Here is a 26,711-nt window from a genome sequence, read left to right on the forward strand (position 1 = left end):
TAATATAATGAACTTTATCTGCAGTAATTGTAAACGGTATCCAGATGTCTTGCTCCGTCTTGGGAAATATTAAATGTTTCACCAACCCTCTTTGAAATTTACTTATATTACTTATATTTTTTATTAAACATCTAAACAGATGTTTTTAGTATGAAATTACAGTAGAAATTAAAACATTTTTGCTACCCATTTCACAGATTTGGTGGAAAACTTTTTAGTATTTCAAATTTGGTATAGCAGGAAATGTTTTATTTTGTTGTTATTTGTTTAAGGGAAAATTCTAGTGCTATGCACACTTTCTCTCCCATCCTACATATCCTCTTGATCTTTTAACCTGTCACCCTAAAGTACATTTATGGGCTTTCAGGCAGCCTAACCACCCACGCTTTAATTTGTGTTTGGCTCTGTATTCACGCTTGAGGGGCTTTGAATGGGAGGCCCTTTGTGTTTGTGCACTGGATGTAATGCATGGGAAATGGTGGACGGAGCTCGTGCGACGGCCACACACCACCACAGGGAGAGGAAGGCACCCATCTGGAAATGGCTGCTATGAAGATGTGTCTGCTGGGTGTTTGTTATGTATCCTCTGAGCCACCGGTAGCTGACGTGTTATTGATTGAACAGAAATGGGACACAGAAACCAATAATTGCATCGTGTTGCTGTGTGGTTTCATCCAAGGCTTTGTATGGAGTGTGGGCCCTGTAATGACTTAGAAGAAGAGCTGAAGAGAACAGACAAAGAGAAAAAGACTTGAAAGGAGTTTTATGCATACACAAACATTTTTCCGCTAGCATTTTCTTATTACATGCTGCTTAGGCACACTATAGAGGTGTGACTCTAGAAATGACATCCATGGTTCCCAGAGCATGAACCTTAACAGTTTTGGTGATTTTCTGACTTTTCCTTTAGCATCATCCATAAGCTTGGCCCTTGTGGTTTTTGTCTGAAATGTCTCAACTACTGAAAGAATTTTAAGAAAATTTGGCACACACGTTCAAGTTCCCCCTTCAGGAAGAATTGCAAAAACTTTTCAACATGTGCCATGATATAGTCAAATAACTAATAACTATTTTCAAATAATTTGGTTTATAACCTGCAAACTAATGACTTCCTGAATTCCTGCCTCAGCTGTATTTTCTGTCTATTCAGTTAATCTGCAAGTCTTGGATAATCTTAAAAAGCAGTGGGGCAAAAAAAAAAAAGCTGAAGTGAAGTTAGAAGTTAGTGAAAGGTTTTGAATTCCATTTAAGTTGAATATATTTTCTTGGGTTTAGCATAATATTAACATTTAATTTAGTGTTTGTTATATGTGATTGGCTACAATCTCATTCTTTGACCTGTTTGTGAAAAGTGGTTTAGTATTTAATAGGTCCTTTAAAAAGTCTTAAATTTACTTTGGTGAACACAGCAAAAACACTGTTGGTGTTTATTGGAAAATGTTAGCATGCTTATAAGATAATCTAACATTGTTGTGATGCTAGCACAGCAGCAAAGATAAACTCTTAGCTATGTTTCCCAAACACTTTCAGGACTTTCATACATTGTCTTGAAAAATTGAGATTTGAGATTTTAAAGTTCATTCTTATACCTGAATAGTGATATGAGGAAACTTAAGTTGTTGTTGTAGTTGTTGATGTTGTTGTTGATGTTGATGTTGTTGTTGTTGTATGCTGGTGTGGATTACACAAGGATAAACAAATGCTAATCTCCTAAAAGGGTAAGAAGACATCACTGTGAAAATAAAGGTAGGTTTACAGCCTCAGAGCTTATTTTAAGTCTTGTTGTGAATAATGACACTTGAATTGAATCTCTGGATCCCTCCCTTCGTCTGTCCAAGCAGACTATTTTCTCCTCCCTAACCCTGCATTAACATCCCCCCACCTCCCCCACCGCTCTTCTGCTCATTATCCCCTGGACTAAAACAATCAATGCTTCTTGTAATCACCCTGTCTGCTTGTCTGAACCGCCACTGTCCCTCTGCAGGCCCTGCAGTTCCCCCGGCTCGCCGACAGAGGGGGACAAACCCATGCCTGACTGGATGGAGAGTTGGTGAGTCATACAGAGACCGTCACGTACTAACACAGCTCAAAACAAGGCCTGGTCTGCCTCGGCCGTAGGCCTTTGGTAGCACCAGGGATGGGCTTTTTCACGTTTATTTGTGTTATTAACCGAAATTAATGAAATTCACTCATCTCAACTGACGTGGGTTGAGAATTCATTTGGGCGTCTTTATAGCTACTGCACTGGTATACTTCCTGTTTCCCAGCCCGTACACTGTGTGTCATCTTTTTCTCTTTTACCATCGATTGCATGCTGTTTTGCTGTGTGCTGTGTATGTACTGTAGTATGTAGCCTGTACTGTAGGCTACATCCTGTATACAACACTGCATTCAGGTATTCATTGCTCTGTCCATGGTGCTGAAACACAATGAGGTCGCTGTCCGTGGTGCTGATCCTGGATTTGACAATCAGGGATTTGATTTTTTTCATTGTTAATTAATAGCTCACCAAGAAAACTTCACATATGACCTTATTAATAAAACAAACCATTCAACCGGAGTATTTCCATTCTCATGTATCCCTGTCTGCAAAAAGCCTAATCTGATCCGATGAATCCAACTATTCAGACTTGTTTATTCTCACCAAACTTCACTCACGATTTCACCAATTTTAGTTGTCTTTTCATTTCTGCTGCTCTCGGGCCAAAGTGGAGCTGGTATATATCTGCCCTGGCCCTGGAGATATCTGGGAGTTACAATATACTTGGCTGTGGCTGAAACATCGACAGAATGATTTGGAAATGAAATGGGGCTCTGCTTAGGTTACATTTTTGACCGTGAATGTAATTTCATCAATTGGGGGCTACTTTAATATGATTTGTTGCTCAGGGACCGTCGATGTTTTGACTTCCAGATTTCTTAAACATGCTTTGTTATATATGATCAGATTGTGGCTCTGCATTAAGTATTGTAGTTGACCTTTGCAGTTTCTCATTCATCTAATTTTTTTTTGTCATTTTTGAGCTTTGGTATGATCCTGTGGTGACATTCCCACAGTTGCATCCATCCAGGGCATTTTTTTTTTTTTCCATTAGGGGAAGCCTTTTTTTTTTTTAATGGCTTATTTTGCTGGCATCCAACCACTAGGAAGTGTATGAACTGAAAGAAAATCAAGTGTGGAGAGAAAAGGGAGAGAGGGCATAGCACCTCCCACGTCCTATCTGTGAGAAAGAGAGAGGAGATAGAGAGAGAGAGAGAAAGAGAGAGCGAGAGAGAGAGCGAGAGAGAGAGAGTCTGCTGTGGTGGTGTTAGAAATCGGACGACATGAGCTCTACATGAACCGCGTAAAATGCTTTAGGACGCTTTCGGCGTTTGTCTTTCATCCGTCTAAACCAAGGACGAGCCTGAAGCGGAGCTATTCTTCACGACCAGGTATGGAGATGCTGCTCGGCCCCACATCTTACATGGAGGTTAGATGTTGGTATTCGGTGGCGTAGCCGCGGTCCTTTTGCCTGGCTGGCTGTTGTGTGCGCACACGATTCCTGCTGCTCACGGCCAACACGGGATGACGAGTCTCATTTATTTTTTTAGTGTTGGTTTTAAAATGCATCCACGCCGGCTCTTATCATGCCTCGCGTTGGTTGTTTGATAACCTCGGATGGTGTGAATTGTATGTATGTATGTATGTATGTAGCCTATGCCCGCACAGCCATATTGGCAGTCAGCAGGGGAGAGAGAGAGAGGGCAGAGCAGAGCAGAGATATGAGGATGTCGGGATTATCATATTGCTTTGAGGAGTAAAGGGAGGTGGAGGCGGAGGAGGGGGTGGAATGGGGGGGGGGGGCTCGCTGCGACTGCGAAATGATGGCACAGCTGCGAGATGGCGATCCTCTGGTATTTATGAATGAACCGAGCAGGAGTAGGGTGGTCTGTAATGGCGTTGCGCAACAATCTGCGGACCGACGGCAAAGAGCTCTCCTGCCAACCCCTTCCTGACCACAGCCGAGGTGGAGATGCACGTCAACATTAGACTATACACTAATAATGACGCCAGCGTGACGCATAAAGCCCAGTTTCTGTGGCAAATACCACGGTTAATCCTCCATCTGGATCTGTGTTTCTCCATGCTTCCTCCTCCTCCTCCTCCTCATCCATCCCTGGTGTGATGTTTGCTGTGGGTCTCATGACTGGAAAGGAAAGCCACCATGACATGCAAAAGGAGTTGTGAATCATTTAGGCCTTCTCTGCATGTGTGTGCATATGTATATGTATGTGACTCAACTTCCTGTATGCATTGAACATTGCCAGTCATGGGTGTGTGTGTGTGTGTGTGTGTGTGTTGCAGGGTTTCAGAGAGGAGAGGAGAGAAGAGATGTATGACAGTAAATCCTGTGATTAAGCTTTAAAGTGTGCGGCTGACAGGAGCATAGAGATGCAGACTGTATTAAAGCGTGCATGTGCTTGGGGGGGGGGGGGTGGTAAGTGGAAATGTGGGGGCAGTGTGGATGTCCTGGATGCCTGCTTGTCCGTTTGTTTGTCTTTTTTGAACAGCCACAGTACAGTTGCATAAGAATACTCCACTCTGCTCAGGCAGGACAAAGAAATGACTCAATACATGGTAATAAGGAGAAAACACAGAAAGAGGAGAGGATGCTGGTGATGTTGCTAACACATCTGATGATGCTGGAGACAAGTATAGATGATACTAATTGATAACCATGAGGATTTTTGGTGTGTGTGTGTGTGTGGGGGGGTCTTTTTTTGTACTTAAGGCCCAGTGAAAGCGCCCTACAAAAGGCCGTGTAAGATAACTAAGAGTGAGGATGGCCAAATGTTGAGGAAGACGTGAATGCTATTGCGGGATGTCACTTATGTCTTCTTATGTCTGGAGACTGGTGGGATATTTCACATTTTATAGCTCCATAAACACAAAGAAACACCAGCTGTCTGCAGCTATCATGATCAGGTCCATCCAGAGCTGCAGCCATGAATCGAATGTGGCTCTCAGAGACGGTTGTGTGGCTCTAGAGCAGGCCTTGTATCACTTATCGAGATCAACAAATACAAAGTTGTTTTCCAAAAAAATAAACAGAAAACAGTGAACATTTTATGTCAAATAGCAACAGCAAAATGAGGAAAAAGGACAAAGAAAACATCAATATCCACATATAAGTATACACAAATGTACATAATGGCTTAGTGAAGCAGCAGTTACTCCAGATGTAGAAAAATGCTCACGACTCAAATATATTTGGTTGATAAAAAGTCAGTTAGTAGGGAAAATGAATTACAAAATAATCTCCTTTCATTGAGCAATTTTGCATCAGTGGCTTGTAGCCTGTGTTGTTGTTGTTGTTGTTGTTGTTGTTGTTGTGCTGGACGACTGCCATTTGTCATTGCGTGAAGCTGTGAATTTGAACTAGTTTCCTCCTCGGGAAGACCATGCATGCTCAATGAGCTGCTTCCTCATATTTACACCTCTGAATACCAGGTGGATCGTCCTAATTTGGAGTAATTGGCGAAGAGATATACTAAAGGAGGTTACTTTAATCAGGTTTAAGTGCTTTGTGTGAGAGCAGCATGCAGTTTTTGACCATGTTTCATCCTGTGTTTGTGCCCACATTTGTGCATGTATACTTTTTTTTTATGGAATATTGTTTAATTACAGAGAAGGAAACAACTGACAATGCTGCAACAACAACAACAACAACAACTGGTGAACTGTATTGTATTTAAGTGAGCAATGAATCAGAATTTTGTCAATGCTCACAACATCATGTTTAACTTGGAGGGGTAGCAGCCCTCCCTATGTGGCATTTTAATTGTAGAAAATAACCACTACATATAATTTAAGTTTAATCACAAAAGTATGAAACAAAAACTGATTTTTTTCCCTAAGTGTGCTCATATGTACGGGTTTGAGACAAGTGGCAGCAGAGCTTCACCTGGTTATTTTTATTGATTCAAATAGTTCACTGTTTTCTCCTCAGGATGTTTAAGTCTGTCTGTTGCTTTGACAGCACAAGTCTAGTCAAGTGCACCATCACTGTTGAGCACCTCTGAGCTATATATAACCGTATACTCCATAATGTCTGCTTTAATACTGGAACAGATCAATGCTAAAGTGTTCTAGCTGCACTGACGGCATCAGCTCATTTGAAAGGGCCACACAGTGTTCATTAAACGTGGCATCAGACAGGATGCTGTTGGTCTTGTGCATAGCTAATCGCAGGACAGGATGGTCAGCTCTGATCAATTATGCGCGCCGCGACCCCCGAGTTAACGTGTTTTATTTGACATTTTTCTCAAACAACAGCTGGTCATTTAGTGTAAAATGCCACCTGTCTTTAAATCTGTTTTAAGAAATTATGAGAACTGAGAAAAAAAAAAACAAAAGCATCCTGTGGTTAGAGATGAAGACTAATTCTGACTGCATCAGGAGAGCGTCAGCAGCAGTCTGGAGCAGGATTCCCTTGTTTCTGCTTTTAGCCATCTGCATTGTTATCAGACCTGGATCAACTGGTATTATAAAGAAAAAAAAAAAAGAAGCTGTGCCTGGTTGATCTCGTCAGTTCCAAAACTACCAACCTTGTCACCATCTGTCACTGCAGGCATGCTTCTGCAACACACTCCCACTAGTCTGTAATTAGTCCTTCAGGTCAGGGCCTTCATAGTTTCTAAGAATAAGCTTTTTTGAAAAATAAATACATTTGAATAAATTATGCAGATTTGAAAATAAACATGGTTGCCAGTGATCTTTCCACTTCTTTGGCCTAGTCCTGGTGTTATTAGCCAGGTGCATGTGTTTTTCCCAGATTGTCAGGCTGAGGTATTAGCAGAGTCTTATGGAGAGGCCAGACGGAGCAACCCAGGGTTCCCCAGGTCAAGCTAATACTCGCGACTAACACACACTCAAAGACTAATTACAGGTGCATCTTACATCCGGTCCTGTGTATAACTGCTGCATAGAATCAGCAGGATTATGGTTACAATGTCTGATTACAGCTCAGGAATCAATCTGCCTGAAGGGAAAATGTTTCCCTCTGAAACTCTAAATTGAAAAATGCACATTTACTATGTGTTTTCATTTTTGAAATCCTTGTAGTTGCAGGTGAGGGGGATGTTTGAGATGTTTGACTTTAGCTTATAAAAGACATACATCAGTGGAAGTCTTCAAAAAATGTGTAAATTCACTTTCCCCATTTGAATGTACAGATTTCTAATCTCAACCCACAGCCTTCCTGTGGCACCCAGCAGGGTCTAATCTGCTCCATATTCAATTTTGGCTATTAATCTTATTTTCAGGTTTTAATTTGAGCTTAATGATCATATTACAGCCCATTGGACAATTACTGCTCTCTGTCTCTCATAGTCTGCTCTTGTTGCTACTTTTTAAGTGGCTTTCTCTGCGAGCAACATGCGCTGCTGCAAACAAACGAAATCCTAATGATGACAAATATCTGGATTCTGTGGTAAAACAGGCCTCTTTGGTTCGTTCTGTATATTAGTAGTTTTACTTGCAGAGATTTTAGGAAAGTGTTGCTAAATGTTCTATAATCAAATTCTCCCTAACACAACAATGAGCTGTGCACAAGTTAGGCTTGACCTGGATAATACCAAGTAAGAAATATAACCCAGCTGTTTTATGATAGTGGGTTCGGACCAATCATAATTCCCTCTCCTGCCACAGCTCAGTGCAGACGTTGCAGAGACTTACTGCAGAGTGTCAATATCTCGGTCGCTACAAACTTTGGCTTTATGAATGCATTAAAGAACAATTTAATTTACAAAAAGATGTTCATCATCCAGGCAGAAACGAGGCTGGTTTTTGCCTGATGAGGGGAGGTTTTCACAAAATCAGGTGCAATTTGCAAACAATCCAAACTGAGTGTGAAAACCGCATTTTTGTGGTGAAAATTTCACACCTCCTATAAGCATTTTTTTTGTTCACATAACTATACAAACTGCTCTTTTATGACTGGATGATGAGGACCAGTTTTGTCAACTGTATTTCGAAAATATTTCATTAAGCCTAAAGATAGAAAATGGTAGAAATGGATCATGCTTATTGACCATGTCTCACATTCCCAGGCCTTAAGTATGACACTCAACATAATGAACATAATATCATACTAGAAAAAATTCAACCTGTGCACATCTCTTCTGAGTCCTGCAGAAAATATGTCGTCAGTGTCTGGACTGTGGTTTAATAGATGGATCTTCTGCTGCAAACCCCCTGGTGCAAGTCAAATGTGATGTGAATAACAGCAGACAGTCACAGACAGTCAGAAGTCACCTACATTATTTTTGTGTCTGATGCTCCTGTTGCCACAGTGTTAGTGTTGATACATGCTGAGTCAATGGGATGTGGATGGAGTATCAGAGGGCTTCAGTGTGCATCAAGAGCTGCATGCAGTCTTAAAGGGAGACCGCTGGTAACTTAAGTCCTGGGAATTGGGTCAATGCAGAGCAGGCCAGGAGCACAGAGGAGGTTAAGCTCAATGATTAGCTACTAAGCCAAGACCACAGTGCTGCAATCTCTTGTACAGTCCAACACCCGTACTCCCTGCACGTACAGTGGTGTAAGCTCAATCGCAGTATAGACTGCCGCTGATGAGAAGCATTCACAGCCAGGCTCACACACCTTTAAACTCAGCAAGTATATGCACACAGATATATATATATATATATATATATATGCACATTTGCTCATGCATATATGCACATACATCACATGTAGCTTTGTTTTAAATTGACCTTTTTTGTTAAACGCATAAACACATAGGAGGAAGCAAAATGATTGTTTCTATGCTCATGTTGATCAATTGATTGAAAAAGAATGACAGTCACTTATGAAGACATGCAGGTGTAAAACAGGTGTATTTATTGCTGCAAATGGTTTACTCACATTTTCACAGTTTGTAAGGAGTGGTATACATTGTGTAAAAATGCATAGCTCCTATTTTCTTCCACTGAAGGACACACGTTCTCTGTGGACTAAGACTTAGTTTTCCTAAAAACAAAGTTTTGTGAAATAGTTTGTTCAACATTTTAGGAAATTTGGTTTCCTGCCAAGAGTTAGATGAGAAGATCGTTACCACTGTCATGTCTGTCCAATATATATGATGCTAGAGCCAGCAGCTGACTAGCTTAGCTTAGCAAAAAGACTGGAAACGGAAGGAAACAGCGAGAGTGGTTCTGCCCAGTTGTCACAAAATTTGCCTTGTCTGTTCAATCTGTGCAAGAACCATGTAAAAACAACAAGTTGTGCATTCACAATGTTTATTGGAGGACTATTTCTAGTTCTTGGTCCGGTGCAGTGACTTCCTGCAGTTAGGTCGCTTGGCAACCTCATAAAGACTCCACAAATTTATACGCTGTGTCCCAATTCAGGGGCGGCATGCTTCGAGGGACACAGTGTGGTAAATCGTTTCCATTCATAGCTTAACATTTTAAGGCTAGGATAGATCAGGCCACGAAGGATCCACCAATTGCAGCCTTCGTTGCTCGCGAAAAGAAGGCCCCATTTGAAGCCTTCAATCGGTCTTCAAATGCAGCCTCAGAGGGATGCGGCCCCTGAACTGGGACACAGCTTATGAATGAATCAAACAAGATATATGTTACTTTGTGAGCTTTAGAGAGGCTAATAGGTGATGGATGTTGTTCAGTCAGAGCCAGGCTAGCTGTTTCCCTATTTTCAGTCTTTATGCTAAGCTAATCAGCTGCTGGCTGTAGTTTACTGTCCGTATATGTGGTATGGAAACTCTCATCTAACTATTAACAAGAGACCTATAAAGAGCCAAGTCAAACTTTTCCTTTTAACTTAAAAAATGCCCCATCATCTAACTATTCTAAGTATAATGCGACATCTCTGAGTTTCTGAAGTGAAAGAACCAGAGTTTAGATTCATTAGATGTAAAACTTGTAAAGAAGAAGAGACAGAAGCCAGTCATATAAAAACAAATGAATATTCCCACATTAAAACATTCATGCACTAAGAGAAAAACCCAGAATAAATCTACTTCCATTTCTATGCACATAACTACCAGTTGTCGTTTAAACACCTTTTGAAACACTTAACAAAACCAGTCACACAACACTGTGCAGTCTAATATTCAGTAGAGAGGATCCATTATTCTGATGGATCATGAACACATTTTATAGCTCCTGCTCTGATGGACATGAAAGGATTGTTTCCTTCCTTTGCATCATTGCCCTCCAACACACACTCAGACACCCAGACTGAGTGAGGCAGGAAAAGAAATAACGTATATTCCTCTGGCTTGTTTTAGGAAAAAAAATACATGTTGATAAATGTAAAATTAACCCCAAGAGATTTATTAAATATCTTTAAATAAGCACATGTTTTCTCTGGGCTTTTCGTGCCTGTGTTTTGCAGGCAGGTGTGAACGCAGTGACGCAGCAGCACGACTGAACGTGTGAGACTGAATGAAAATGTGTAAATTGAACCTCTACAGTCTGCTCAGACCTAATATAAACGCCCGAGTCTAAAAATTGCCTCGCTAAAAACGCAGATTCATTCCTGTGGCAAAACACGCACACACACTTGAAAAAGCCTGAGCTGATGTGTGCACAGAGAACAAGGAATCTTCTGCTTGACTGCGCAGAGGCAAATACACATCTCTCACACACACACACACACACACACACACACACGCTCATACACTATCTGACAGTCTGGCAGCTAAAGAAACTTTGTGCAGGTTTCAGACATTGCGATGAGCGTGTGTTATGTGAGTGTGTGTGCACACAGATGTGGCCCGGAGAGGACGAATATTTCAGAAAAACCTTGAGCCGAAAAGCCGTTGATCCTGTAAAACACTCATCGCCAAAATAGCCGCCTATCCACAACATTCCAGTATCCGAGGCTTGATTAAAACCCTTTTCTCCACAAGATACCATGGGACCGCTTTGTGGGTGTCTATTTAATCACGCTCTTGATCTGTTGAATGGCATTGTGTTTGATGTTGGTTAATGCGCTTCCTTTGTGCCGCTGCGTAAGTGGCTCTCTTGAGGGAAATTATGTGCATGTTTTCGCTAAAGGTGACATTTCCTTGCTCGTTCTGTGAAATAAAACGAGTGGAGAAGGCTGCGTCGCATCTATCTATTTTCTGACTGAGAGGGAAGGAGGACTGCTTGGCCTGTGCCAAAGCTATCTGCTAATGGAGTTTGGCTGCACTGCCACAGATGCATTTATAGTATACCATTAATTCATTAAGCAACTGCAGTCCTCTCATTTCAAATAAAACAAGAGGAGGGGGAAATGGAGAGAGACAGCTTGCATTCGGGAGGAGTGTCATTAATCTCAGAGGCCTGGTGTCAAGGACAAATGATGGAGGAGCGGAAGTACAGTGTGTGTGTGTGTGTGTGTGTGTGTGTGTGTGTGTGTGTGTGTGTGTGTGTGTGTGTGTGTGTGTGTGTGTGTGTGTGTGTGTGTGTGTGTGTGTGTGTGTGTGTGTGTGTGTGTGTGTGTGTGTGTCACTGTGAGGTTGCACCTGTGTGTGCAGATATAGCTGCTGACACTGACAGAGGGAGGGAGACAGCTAATTTTAGTACAGGTGAAAGAAGGGAGGGAGCGGAGGAAGGTTTTGATGAGCAGAATCCTTGTCACGGAGCTCAAATCCACATCCAAAAACAAAAAAAAACCCAAAACCAACAGGCACTGAGCGCGGTTGGATGACAGATTGACAGGGCCCAGACAGACGAGCCCCATCGATCAAAACCACAGCGGCCTTAGTTTATTGATCAAACAGCACGGAGACCCGGGGAGTGAGTGAGCAGGAGAAACAGCAAGAGGGAAAGCCATGACAAATATTTTCATGATGCATAAATTGAAATGAAAGAGACACAGAAAGAGAGAGTAAAGAGAACATTTGTGTGTATATGAGCATCAAGACTGTTCCACTGATATATCATAAAATATCATCATCATAATTTTAGATATTTGGCCAGTTGTGCCATTTATATTTGTGTGATCCTTTTCTTTGCATTACTTCATTACAACTATCAAAATATCAACAAAATAGAAGCTCTGCAGTCTTGTTTTCCAATATGGGCTAAACTTATTTTGGCCTCTGTTTCCATCTCTAATAATAACCCTGTACTCACCATGTCGCTGAGATCTGGGAACACAGCTACACTGCTAAAAATAAGTCAGACAGGATAAGAATTCCCGTGTTTAGCCAAAATTATTTTTGTAAAAATTAATGCCCAAACTGTCTGTTGTGATTATCTATCACAGTTTACAGAATTACTTCTTGGTTCAACAGTGACCTGCCTGTGCAATGAGTGATTCTTATCAACATTTCTAATGCACTTGCTTGTGTTTTTTGTTTTTTATCTCTACATAAAGGATGAAGACCATTTGGATGAACTTTTATCCTTTTTTACTGTCCAGTCATCTGCGTGTTTCCAGATCTCTGCGATTTAAAAAAAAAAAAAAAAATCTGTATTAATTGATTTTTTTTTTGGCCACTTTGAGGCGACACAACAAGCTGTAAACACATCATTGACTTATTGACATACTATGAATATATGGCCAACGTGTTAGCAAACAGTTGCCTGATTACAAATTCAGCAGACACAGAGCTTCATTAACGTCCATTCGGAGTCATGTTTGTGTCCACCTGATGAATCTAAGTCCAATATTTGCTCTTCTTTTAGCTCTGTTTTTGGTGTCCATCAACTCCTGAGGGGAAATATCTGGCTCTGTAGCTGCTGAATGCTGTGTGTGTGTGCGTGTGTGTGTGTGTGTGTGTGTGTGTGTGTGTGTGTTCGTTTCTGTCGGACATAAAGCAGGCATCACTGTGCAGCACTCTGGCAGCTCAGACCACAGTTCCTCAAAGTGACTGAAGGCCTCATTAAAGCAAAAAGTTTGAGGCAACGCAGATGAACATTTGTTTCTACCAGTTTTGACATTTTTAACAGTTTAGCCTTGTAGCCATGTTGCGTATTATTACCAAGACCTTTAACCCTATTGCTTTTTTCATTTGTACCTGTCTAACACATGTTCTCATTTCCACAATCTGCTATGATTTAAAAGAGAAATACTTTGATAGGCTTGAATCATGAGCATATATCCCAGAGTTTAAGCTTCAATCACACTGGAAAACCGGCTGTTAAGACTTTTTTTTTTTTGACAGGATCCCTCACTATCTCAAAATGCAGAGTATACTATCAGCCTAAGGCACCGGAGAGCCGATAAATAAGATTTTATTTTGCCAGACCAGAGTAAAACAGTTAACAGTCTGCAGGCATATGAGCAGAAAACACAGACTTACCTGCAAATGAAACTGTGGTGGTGTGTTCAGCATGGATATAAAAAACTCTTATATGTCACCCAGACTTACAGCTATAGATTGACCATAAAACACAAGAGGCACTCTCCAAATCCCCATTTATTTTGAACTCCTTGACTGATATTATCTAGAATCTGGCAATGCAATTACAGGGGCCCTGCCATCAATAGTGGCTTCCAGCAGCGCAAGCATGACAGAAATCCACTTATTCCATCTAGTATTGATGTCAATTTACTGTTTCATTACAGCCGGAGCTTAGAGAGCAGCACATGATCACAACTGAAGGAGCATCTTATTATGGGACCTTAAAGCAAGTTTGGAACCACAACAGATGAATAATGTAACAAGATGCAATGCTTGATCACGCACAGACGCTCAGCAGACACACAAGCACTTACAAAGATAGCAATAGATTAGCTGTTAGGACACTGTCCAGATGCATACAGTATGTATGAGCTGCCGCAGGTAATACTGAGAGTGAAGGTTTGAAGAGACCTTCAGTGTGCAGTGTTGCTGCTGACTACCAACCGGAGTTATTAAAGTTTTGGATTTGTATATTCTTTTCAATTAGTGTAAATATTATAAGTTTCATAAGCTGACTGCACACAGAGTGGCTGTGATCGTTCGAGTTTACTTTTCTGTATGCAATGTTGAATTGTAGATTATACGATACCCCTGCTGGCTTTGTTTCAACCCCCACTTTTCTGGATGAGATACCTTAAAGGTATTAATGTTGAATGTGCACAGCAGGTATTTTGTAAAACAAACAATAGATCATCACTGTTTTTAAATTGTTTACTTCAAATCTGCATTAATTGATTTTTTTGGGGCACATGGGCGCAGTGCAACAAACTGTGAAAACAACACTGACACGATCATCTTTTAAGTCAATATGGCAAAACATGTTAGCAGACAGTTGTGCTGTTTTTACACATCCAGCAGCTACAGAAGAGTCATGTCTCTCACCAACTGGTGAATTTAAGTCCAATATTCACCCTCATTTTGTTATATCTCTGTTTTGGGCTCCGTGAACTCCTGAGGGAGACATCTAGTTCTAAAGCTAAATGCTCCTTTACCTTTGTCTGTCAGTCATTTGGTGCTGAGCGGGAAGTTAATAGTCAGTTTATCAGAGCTTTAGTGAGTTGAAGGGATGCTTAAAGGCTTCTTATAGCTAAAGGGAACTGCGGAGTTTGACATAATTCTGTGTTCATTTTTAAATCCAAGTGATACCTTTCACATGCACATAGTTATTTGATCCAAAGTTGATATAAAGAATATTGATAAGAGCTGCTTTAATTTTTATATTCAGCAAAAAAATATAAATTGTATGAATAGAAATGGAATAGACACTAGGTTAGCAGAGATCAGGGGAAAAAAAGGGGTTTCCAAAACTAATTGAACACAAATGACAATAAAAAAAACATTAATTTTTCATAGTTTTAGTTTTTAGTTTACATTTACAATAGCAGGCTGCCTTTGATGCCTCCTCTTTGTGACTGGATCAATACCAAAAGGAAGCACAACAGAGAGGCAGTGAAGTCATGCATACATTCAAGATACAGTGTGTGTCATTCACACATGCGACCTAATGCAATCTAATACGGTAGCCTTGCATTATATTCTCTATTTATGAGGCTAATAATGTTCTGTAAGATGTTGATTCAATTCTAAAGTATTCTTTGTTGTCCTTTGAGGTGTGTTGTATTATGCATGTTATTGTGTCCAGCCCCTGAAGGCCTGGAGATTCTCTTTAGTCTCCTCAGCTGCAGGGACTCTGTCTCTTCCAGGGTTTGCTGCAGTTGCTTAAGTTGATATATGAGGAAGCGCTGGAATGTTTTTGGGGTTGAAACTGAGAAACTGGACGGTATTGATTAGGGAAATGTCTGCGTCAGGTGAAACACTTGGAGCCTCACCAAACTCATCCTCTCTAATTTGTACTCTGGCTCACAGTCAGACCACGAGGACAGACAGAGTGCTTTCACACCCACTGGCCTGAGGTCGAGTCCCGCCAACACTTACCCTTCCTTTTCCTCCTTCTGCTTTGTGTCTGCTGGTTCTGTACAATCTCTTCGCTAAAAACGATCCTCTTCTCCCGCTCTTCCACACCCCCCTCCTCTCTCCCTGCCTCCTCTCCATGCCCCCACCCTTAACATCATAGGTGTAACACTGTCTTAAGCCTGAGGGGGGCAGAATGCCGGAGCAAAGCAACGACTATCGCGTGGTGGTGTTCGGGGCAGGGGGAGTGGGGAAGAGCTCCCTGGTCCTGCGCTTCGTGAAGGGCACCTTCAGGGACACCTACATCCCCACAGTAGAGGACACCTACCGCCAGGTGATCAGCTGCGACAAGAGCGTGTGCACGCTCCAGATCACCGACACCACAGGGAGCCACCAGTTCCCGGCCATGCAGCGCCTGTCCATCTCCAAAGGCCACGCCTTCATCCTGGTCTACTCCATCACCAGCAAACAGTCGCTGGAGGAGCTCAAACCCATTTACCAACAGGTGGGGAGTGTGCGAGCGGTTGTCAGTGAGTTGAAGTGTGTGTTAGAAATGTGAAGAAACTTTTCATCCTTTTTAATGAAATGTGTTTTTGTCATCTAGGCTTCAGCGGGTTGCAGTTATCAGGAGACATTGAGCTTAATGAGTTGAGATCAAAAACCATGTTGGCCACTTCCTGCCTGTCTTTGAGCGTAATACATCAGTTATGCATTCTTTACAGATGATTAGTCATTAATAGGGACGATTTAGGGATTGCCAAATTGAAAAAGGTCCATTTAGTAGATTTATATTCTCCTCCAGCAAAACGAGCTTTGTTTTTTTATGTAGCTCTTTATTTAAAACATTTAGAAGAAGCCTTTAATGGATAAATTCAACTATTGACCCACTGGAAAAGAGCTGCAGTGCATCCAGACCGGACCATTTATTTCCATTTAAATTGTAAATCAGAAAAAATAAATAAATAAATGGCTTATTAACTGATCTCTGAAGCATTTGTAAATTATTCATTCATGAATTAAAACTTATTAATACCTTATACATTATGCCTTATTTGTCTGGTGCTACTTTTTGATACTAAATAAATTAAATAATAAATTGTAACAACAACAATAAATAAATTGTTATGCTATATTTTGGCACTATTTTCACCCAAATTGTTTTCTATTAATTGCCTTTTTTTTCATTTCTTTTATTTCAAGTTGCCTATAATTAGTAATAGAAAGAATAAATACCAGTTTCACTTGTTCACTATGTTCAGATTTAAACCAGGGACATTGCAACTACATGGTCAACATCTTACACCCCCAGGCCACCAGGACGCTCTAACATGCAGACAAACATCCTCCAAGGATGTTGTTAACTGGTGTTAAGATTACCTTGGAAATCTACATTTTGTGTGACTGTTGACTTTGCAGCAAGAACATAACAACAGTTTCCCTAATTTCGCTGCAGGTCCTGGCCATAAAGGGCAACGTTGAGGCCATCCCCATCATGCTCGTGGGCAACAAGAGCGACGAGACCCAGCGGGAGGTGGAGACCAAGGACGGGGAGGCTCAGGCCAACCAGTGGAAGTGCGCCTTCATGGAGACGTCAGCCAAGACCAACCACAACGTAACCGAGCTCTTCCAGGAGCTCCTCAACCTGGACAAGAAGAGGAACATGAGCCTCAACATCGACGGCAAGCGCTCGGGGAAGCAGTCCCGTGCCGAGAGACTGAAGGGCAAATGCAGCGTGATGTAAATCCAGGAGAGGAGGAGAGGGGAGGTGGAGGCGAGAGAGGGGAGGTGGGGGGGGGCAGAGAAGGGAGGCGAGAGAAAAAAGAGACTCACTAAATGTGTCACTCGGAGCAAAACGTCTGGAAGGCAACGGGAATCTCATCATCCACATCCTCCTCCGTTTGACTGCTGCATTCACAAACACAACTTACATACAAGAGACATACCAGATTTCAGCTTGGAGCATTACATCCATGTGCAATCTGCTTAAAGGAGAGATGGGGGGGGGGGGCGCCACAGAAATATCAAGAAGCAAATTAAAAACAAGAAGCGTGTCTCACCTGTGGACGTCAGCCGCTATTGGAAACAGTGTGTGTTGTGGACTTCTGCGTTGTCCAAGTGCCACCAAACCTGACCGAGGATCTCATCAAGACCTTGGACTGCAGTGAAGACCACGGCTGCAGGATCCTCGACCAAGACCGAAGGTTTCTGATCCACACGAAGCATTAAGTGTCCTCTCTCACACTCTACACCTCACTGCTCCCTCCCTGCAAAACACCCCCCCCCCCCAGACATCCCAGCACCCTCATCCTTTGCATACCCCCTATTATAACAACTATAGAGAAACATAATGTATATGTAACAGAGTCGACAAAGTTATTTAAGCTCACTCATCTGGTAAAAACACAATTTTAAGAAACTGAATGTGTCCGTCATTTTAGTTAGGACAGGACTGGATGGTTTTGAGACTGCTAGCATGAAGGACAGCAGCAGAACACACGACCCGGCCACATCCCGGAGCCACACCTGAGGACTCTGATGTATATAAACATGGGATATTTAAACATATCCCATATGTAGTCCACACATGCCCTGCCCCAACTATTATATCAGTCACAGGAAGTTTGATGTGAAGTTTGAAGCATTGACGCTTAGATTTGTGGCTAGAGAAAAAAATTCACCCACCTTCTCATCCCAATCATCTCTCCTGAAAGATTAAAAGAAATTTACCTTCATCAAGCTGCCATTATATCGAAAACTCATGTGCAACCCGTCTAAATGTCCTCATCTGAAGTGGAGAAGCATCCAGCGGCAGGGCATGCACACGCGCTTACTGATCGACGCAACAATCCTTTTAAGACTCTCATCTAGTGTCGATTAACAGTGGATGAAAGGACGCTGGGCTCTCATCGAAATATGAAACAAAAATACAAGTCTGCCTTGAGGACGATACACTTTGGATAATCATTGCCAAGCCGGTAAGACGGAGGTGAGCTGGGATGATTTTTGGTTCTGAGGTCAAGAATGTCAGTTTGCTTTGGCACTTTTCATGCAAAGGTTTCTCTTCTTTTGCCTTTTTTTGTTTGTTTGTTTTGTTTCTTGCTTTATGATGCTCTTTAAATTCATGTAAGGTCAAAAGCCCAACAAAAAGCACACAGAGAAAGAAATAATAAAGAAAAAAATAATAATAATGATAATAATAATAGGGATGGATGTAAAATTGCTCCATGCAGAATATTCAGTGTGACCTGAATCGGGTTGAATTCTGTTTCCTCTTTGGTCGGTTTGGTCACATTACCGCTCATACGCTCATCCAGGCATCAGGAAACAGAATGAGTCACACAGACACACACACACACATACATATATACACACAGCATGCGCACAAATGCATTCATGCAAGTGTCAAAAAAAAGAAACACACACACATGCGCATAGCTGTGGTTGTCAATTTGAGTAACACTCTTGATGGATTACATGAAGACAAGCAGGGCTCACTCAGCCTAAATGCCCTCACATTGCACTTTATATCATAAACACACACACGCACACACTACTTTGATTTGCCATGTTTTTGCCTACATCGTCTGCTTAACACAGAATATCCTGGAGCCACAGCTCCATGTCCAAAGTGCATATATATAAACACCCTTTTCTCACGCAGGAGCTCTGATAATTGTACACAGTGTACACAGGGCAGCCAAAAGCACAATACTTTTTTACCAACATATCTATTTGTACATTTTTTTTTTTTTGTGTGTGTTTCTTTTTTGTATATTCTTGTGTTTTCAGTTTTTTGTCTTCTGTGCGATTCCATCTTTAACATTTTACCCACCAGTCCTGAACGTGGAGGAACAATCGCATCATGATCATAGGTATAGCTCTCAGTCTCGATGTAGGTCGTCAAAATGTTTTATTTGTCTGGCACATGGCACAATGAGGTTACTGTTCTGCTGAACAACAGGGTATCGTGATGTGACCCCGTTTAGCTGTGGTTCGTGAAGTGTGCGTATACGTGACATAAACACCCCCAGCAAGGTCGTAGGACGCCGAGGAGGGTCTGATTATTTGTCTACTTTTCTCCATCTCTCAGGCGGTTTTAACAACAACAATTTGGCGGATAATCTGCTCCTGTACTGTTTAACCCAGAGACACAGACGACGCCCCCTTTTGACTGTGTGTCCATCTCTCTGGAGAAAAAAAAAACAAAAAAAAAACAGAGTGAGAGAAGAAAAGAATAGAAAAGAAAAAGCACAGCAACTGTTCTCGTCTGTCTCCTTCTATGTCTTTATGTGTGCAGCAGAATCAACGACTGGGCACTTTAGGGTGACATTTTACTTGAAGACTTGCTTATTAATCAGCAACGCCTCATTTATAAGCTCCATGTCAAATGCCCTTACTGCATTATTCATGCCCACAGACCCACATGAAACAATTTCAAATGTGTAGTTATTGTAAATAAAGCATATGGTAGTTCAATGAGATGTTTAAAAGAGCTTCAAGTAAGATGTTACCCATGTAAAGATAAACTGTACCCGCTGTCTTTCTGGGAATAAGTCCTTTGTAACCAGGAAATATTGTTACAGTAAGAGGTTTGATGTTGCTATGTACTGTAATATACAGCTTAATAATGATGCTCATGATATATTGTATTTGACACATCCACTCTTTAGATCTAATCAATCGGATAATACTAGCAAAATGTGAATATGTAACTAAAGGTTCCACTCCATGGCTGTTAACGTTTTTATTTTTCAACGTTGAATGAATCTGTTGTTATTGATGTGTTGTATTTTGCACTAATGTGAGGTCCTGTTAAACTCAAAGATTTGCATTGTAAACATACCCTTTACCTGTTAGACACCAGGGATGCTCATTCATACTCTTTTATCTTTGTTCGCCACTTTCCGTTTCAGAAACAAGACGTGTGAAACAGATCTGGGTTAAGTTGTGTTTGTAATCGTTTGTTTTTGCCTGTTAAGATGCCAGATGGATGGAGTGCAGCCTGCCTGATGTGGCCATATGAAGCACTAAAACTAAAAACTAAAAACTAAAAGAAGCTGGAAATAATCTGTAACAATTATCCAGCCGCCCACCCCCCCCCCCCCACCCCCCACACACACCCCCCACCCCCAGTTTCCGATCTGATGTGTAGCTACCGGCAGCAGTGTTGCACACGCTGCATAAATATCAGCTTGACACGTCTGACTGCTTCACGCAAATGCCAGATTGCGAGAGCATGTTTGTGCAATCTGCTGTTCTGCTGACGTCTACAGGAGACGGCCGTTGCTCATGTTCCTGTGTGGAATATGATACAGCAGGGAGGGGAGGGAGGGGAGGGGAGGGGGGGGGCAATGAGGCAGCGTTGGAGAGGAGTATGGACAACAAGCTGGAGTGAGGGAAGGGACCTGTGCTATTAATAGAAATCATGTGTGAAAATAGGGAGAGCAAACCGCACTAACCGTGGCCTGTGTGGGGCTGAAATGTGCTTTGCATGTTGGGGTGTGGGGGAGACAGTGAGAGAAGAAGATGGCGTGCATGGAGAGTGCGTGAGCGTCCGTTGAGTTTCTGGGCTGTGTGAGTTAAACACTGGCATGAATCAGGACAGACACCTCTGCCCCCGTCCTCCCATGGCTTGTCTCATCTCATTTATCAGTGAAGCATATTCACTGCTGCTGTGTGTGTGTGTGTGTGTGTGTGTGTGTGTGTGTGTGTGTGTGTGTGTGGTGTGTGTGTGTGTGTGTGTGTGTGTGTGTGTGTGAGAGAGTGACTGTGAGTGCATCCATGTATGTGCACAATCAGCCACCTATTTGCATTTCTTCACTCTGGCGTGCATGAGTGTGTACGTGTGCATGTTTGTGTGCCGTTGCTGCACCATATCTTTTGAAGTGTCTCTCAGATATTTGAAGCTTTCCTGTGGAGAATGCCTACACATTCTGCATGAGTCATCCCGCACTGCTCAATACACACACGCACACACACACACACACACACACACACACATATAAGCATATAAAACATGTATGGAGGCAAAATAGACAGACTGTATGCCTTCAGTTTCGCACACACACGCAAACACACACAAACACACACACACACACACACACACACACACACACACATTGTATTCACACAGGCCTCGTTGCTGGCTGTTTTTCTGTGCTGTTGTACAGGCGCTGCTGTCAGCACTGCCTCGCCATAACTCAGCTCTCCTGACTTTCTTTCACATTCATCCCTCTCGTTTTTTTTTTTTTTATATATATATCTTTGTGAGTCGGTTGCACTTGAACAGACTGGGGCCGACACTGCTCACGTTCAACTGTAGATAGTTGTAAATAGTGTTCAAAGGACTTAATATTTCAGAGATGAAAGAGGAGAGTGTGCAGAGGAAAGGAAGCTGTGGTGGGAAGGTGCCTGCATTTCTTTCTTATAGTCAAAGCGTCCGTTTAGCAGCGACACAACTCTTACTTTATTTCAGAAGAGAGCCACTTAATGGCTTTATGTCGACTTCACCAGCCGCCATGAAGTCATTAAAACTTTGGGATGTTTCCAAAGTATGCTTTAATTTTCTCTGCCAGGAAAACAACTGATTGACTTTAAAACAGGAAATGTATGGAGACCCAAAGTGCCCAATATTATATGAATAAATAAGATGTTGTAAAATGATTCATCATGTAACTAAATACAGACAAATATATATAATATAAAAATGAAATTCTGAAATAATCTAATAAATGTCTAAAAATCATCCTCCTTCCTTTCATAATAACAGAGTTTATTTATTGTAGGTTTTATTTAATTCCAGCAGGAGTTTTTTTCTTAAAATGTTGGTTCCAAATGTTTTTGTTTTTTTATGCCACTTTTCATCACAAAGTCTAAGTCCATCAATCAAAGCAAACTGGGCAGAGCCAGCTATGTGACTGTGACTGCTTAATCAGACCAAGGCAGCACCGGCCAGTTGCACAACAGGATCGTCCCGGGTTGTTTTGATCAAAAGCTGCATCAATGGAATTTTGAAATAAATATATGACTTTGGGAAAAGGACAGTTGAAAATCAAAATTGCTGGAGTGAAATAAAAGAGGTCTGTTATTGAGAAAAGAAGCAGGATAAAATGGCATTTAATGATACCGAAGTTGGATTAGTACCAGGCAAAGTTTACCTCAGTTGTTTGCCATCAGTGAGGTAACAGGGTACTCTGAAGAGTCTCATACAGCAGAGGAAGTTTGGTTCACATGTGTTCTTCCATAGCAGGACAGGAAACATGATCATGCCACGCTGAAATGAGGGGCAGTCAGTAGAACCTGAATACACAATTAAAAGCTGTGGGTTTCTAGTCCGTCACTCTCATTCCCACCAACACGAGGGCAGGTTACAGTCCTGTCGGAGAATCTGAAGGAAATCAGTTCTGGAGGGTGGAAATAGGAAAAATGCTCCCACTGACCCCATTAACCTCTCCGGCTCACCCCTTTACTTCTCGTCTGATTGCCTCAGATCCTTACAAGATGTTTTTGCAGATGGGGGGAGGGGGGCGCGTAAAGTGGGGCATATAGACTTCGTGGGTAATGTAGTTTGGTACTATCCTGTCACTCTGGCGCTTCATTCCTGCATGGTCCCTATTGGTGTTCCAGCCAGCATGAGAACAAGGACACAAACTGTGAATCATCTTTGTATTTTTTAAATAAATTCCTCAGCAGCATTTACGGCTTCGGTTTTGCAAATGGTTTATTTCTTTTTAGCACTTATTGTTTTTTGTAAATGATTCAATTGATTTATTTTTTTCTTCTGTTGGAACTTTTTTTTATTTAATAATTATGATGTATAGATATTTATTCTAGCAATAGTCTTCCTATTAAGATATACTGTGCTGATGCATCCTCTAAATAACTAAAAATAACTACATATATATATATACATATACATATATATATATATATGTATATATATATATTATAATAATAATCAAATCTGCAAAATGATTTTCCTAATAAAAATGTGAACTGAGGAGTGTTTCTTGCCTTTTTGATTTGTCACCTTTTGCTTGCAGCTACTACATAGACATAATATATGAAATTCATGGTCCCGAGAAGATAAAACCTAACGACTTTAATGATCCTCTGACTTTTGCTTTTGCGCCACCAGCAGGTGGAAATATGCACTGATGTATGTACTGATGCAGTGATATGTAGGCTAAGTGTGTTATACTGTAATTAGCCTTTTATAGTTGGTCAAGATAGAGCTTGTTGAGTAGTTTTATCTATAGCAATGCGTCATATTTAAGTTCATATGTTTTATGCAGTGGTGGAAGAGGTATCTTATACTTAAATGAAAGTCGTGAGCTAATACCACAGTGTAGAAATAGTCTGTTACAAGTAAATACCATGCATTCAAAATTTTACCTATAAAAGCATCAAAATACATTTAAAGTACCAAAAGTACTAATTATGCAGAATGACCCATTTTAGACTAATTTATATTAATGGATTATAATCATAATGCAGAAAATCACTTTACTGTTGCAGGTGGTAATAATCAGGCAAATTTTAATTACTTTATATAATGTTTGGTTTAATAGGGGATCAATAAAGTCTTTTATCTTATACATCATAATGTATTTGTTGATTGTACTTTTTGAATCTAGGAAGTAATTAGTAACTTGAGTTATCAAATAAATGTTGTGCAGTAACAAAATTTACCTCTGAGTTGTAGTGGAGTACAGTACAAGTACCTTAAAACTGTAGGTTACTTAAGTACAGTACCTGAGTAAATGTAGTTAGTTTGATTATTTTAACTAGAACATAAACATTATAGCTGCTTAGCATCAACATGTTAGCATTTTTATTGTGAGCATGTGAGCAAGCTGACGTTAGCATTTAGCTCAGAGCACTGCTGTGTCTGCCTCGCAGAGCTGCTTGCATGGCCTCAGGCTTTTCTTTTCTTTATGCTGAATTCACACTGCAAATAAAACAGAGAGAAAGAGAGAGAGATGCTGTGTTCTCCTCTTTTCACTCTCACTTTTCCGTTAACCCTCCAACATCTGCTTGGGGATGCTGTGCCCGGTGCGGTTGCTATGGAGACAGAGTGACGTTGATGACGATTGTCGCATCAGAGAGTGGTGTGACCCTGGTGGGGACTGAGATGCGTTACGACAGGCAGAGGTCTCCCCGTCTGCTGCTGATGCTGCTGCTGATGCTGCTGCTGCTGCTGTGGGGGTGTATAACAAAACAGAAAGAAGAAAACTCTCACCCCCCTGGGTCAATGTGGCAACCCCTCCACTGGATCTTAATAAATTAATCCTCTTCTCCACACACATGCACAGACACACACGTGTTTCTAGACATCCAGGGTAAAACTATGTATTAAGTCAAAGATAAACCCGCATCATACACACACCACAGCTCAGAGCAAGCATGGCCGGATTAACCTCTTGGGCCGAGGGGGCAAAAATTTGTTGTTGGGCCCTTCTCAGAAACCTATCAATTTTCCTAGTTGAATGATTAGTTGGTCAATCAATTAATCGATTGAATAATTTTGATAATTAATTAGTCATTTTTATTCACTGGGACCAGTTTCTCAAAAATTAGTATGAGCTATTTTCTTGGTTTCCCATGATAGTAAATCCAAGATTTGGGGGGGTTTGATCTAGGGCTCTTGTCGCCCCTGAGGTGTGGGGACCCTGTGTACCTGCCCACTTTGCCTGGTTGGTAATTCAGCCTTGAGAGCAAGAAACAAAAAACGTGTGTGTGTGTGTGTGTGTGTGTGGGGGGGGGGGGGGGGGGGGGGGGGGGGGATTGGGGCACCACCTCTGTCAGCCTGAGAGCATCTTTAAAGTCGTGACTCATGGGCTTCCACCACTTATTTCTTCGAAAATGAAGAGCCCTGCTGTAATCCACTGTAACCCACTGCCTCCTCAACACATACACACACACACACACACGCAGGAGGGAGGGAGGGGAAAGACAGAGAGAGAAATGGAGGAAGGAAGTGAAACAGATGAGGGAGGGAGGGGGAAAACAGAGGAGGGAGATGGAGAAAGAGAAAGGTGAGGAAATGTAAGAGAAATGTATAGGCATCAGCATAATTTCACACGTCAGTGGAAATGAGGCCAATGCGGTACTGTGTGTGAGTTATAAATAGCTCTCCTGTGGTTATAATAATCAGCTTGAAATGGTTTCCATACAGTGTGTGCGTGAAAGCAACGCTGTTTTAAGCCTGAATTTACCCATATGTCTCCATCTATTTCAGCATCTTAAAGCCCCCAACCAAAGAATGTAAAAATAAGATGTTATCCTACACATCAGACCTTTGCTCCCCCTTCAGTGCAGAGCAAACAGTCCAAATCCATCCGATAATCATGCAGCAGATGCAGCACTTTTAGCTCCGTGTGGAGGAGTGGACTTACAGCTCGGTGGAAACGGACGATGCGTGTTTGCGCTGGGCCTGCCAGGAATAGGAGCGGCCCACACCTCCCTGGAGAAGACGGAACTACGGTTTGGCCGATGGCGCCACCGTGTGGCAGCACAGCGCAATGGATTCGTGTTGGAAAGAGTCGCTTTTATACTGAGTGGTACACGTATCCAGATGTGCATGTCACAGGAAACAAACAGTATCTTGCAGGTTGGATGAATAGGGAGCAAAGGTCATAGTAGAGCTGTGTTGTGGATTATTTTATGTTAAACTTAATGGGAGAAAATGACAGACTAGGGCACTTTCTTTGAGCACTAACCCTCCTCCAGATGTACAATGCAGAAAATATGAGGGTCAGTGCACTACAGTCGTCAAAGGAAAATGGGGTATTTATTTCTGATTTCCATCAGTAAATCCTGCAGAAAAATATGTTTCTTAGTGCATTTCGGGTACTATGATCATATAAAGCAATGTGTCAGAGACAGTTGAACCAATACATGAAAATATATGATACAAAGTTTTATCTTTTTGCCACTCTAAGTAGATTATACAGTATTTTGAATAAGGTGCACCTAAAAGTGAAAGGCATTTTCTTTGTTAATTTCATATGCAGCAGTATAGCCTGTCTGATAGGTTACCTGGGATCTGAGCCAACAGCTACAATTTACAGTGGATGAAAAGATTAGTGATTAGATCTGTTGTTGGGAAGAGAATGTCATTCAGCCACTGAGCCAGTGTCCCGCAGATCAAGAGATTTCTTGGAGATCCGGTTACATTTTTAAGTTCTTTGTTAAATAAAGGTTTACTAAAAATAATTCTGAATGGGGCTTTCATTCATGCTGTGCTGCCCTGTATACACTCCAAAATTCCCAAGCGTACACGCTACAAGTCTAAAGGAGTTTCGACTGCACCAGAGATCCTCAACTAAATAGATGATTTACATTCTGGCCTGTTGTTATTTCTTTCTTTATTAGAGTGTGATTAGGATAAGTACC

The 26,711-nt window shown here is 41.5% G+C and overlaps 1 protein-coding gene and 1 long non-coding RNA gene across 2 annotated transcripts; one reads left to right on the top strand and one right to left on the bottom strand.

Moving 5' to 3' along the window:
* The first annotated feature begins 3,201 nt into the window (after positions 1–3,201).
* diras1b (DIRAS family, GTP-binding RAS-like 1b) lies at positions 3,202–23,314 on the top strand. Its single transcript, XM_056393050.1, has 3 exons — positions 3,202–3,432; positions 15,478–15,819; positions 16,768–23,314. The coding sequence occupies exons 2-3, from the start codon at positions 15,511–15,513 to the stop codon at positions 17,053–17,055; spliced, it is 597 nt and encodes a 198-aa protein (XP_056249025.1). The 5' UTR covers positions 3,202–3,432; positions 15,478–15,510; the 3' UTR covers positions 17,056–23,314.
* On the bottom strand, positions 23,077–26,481 carry LOC130179909 (uncharacterized). Its single transcript, XR_008829342.1, has 2 exons — positions 25,613–26,481; positions 23,077–24,513 (listed from the first exon to the last, which is right to left on the bottom strand). It is a non-coding gene; the product is annotated as an uncharacterized LOC130179909 (long non-coding RNA).
* Between the last annotated feature and the right edge of the window lie 230 nt (positions 26,482–26,711).

This window comes from Seriola aureovittata, chromosome 13 (assembly GCF_021018895.1).
Source record: "Seriola aureovittata isolate HTS-2021-v1 ecotype China chromosome 13, ASM2101889v1, whole genome shotgun sequence".
NCBI classification, from domain to species: Eukaryota; Metazoa; Chordata; class Actinopteri; order Carangiformes; family Carangidae; genus Seriola; species Seriola aureovittata.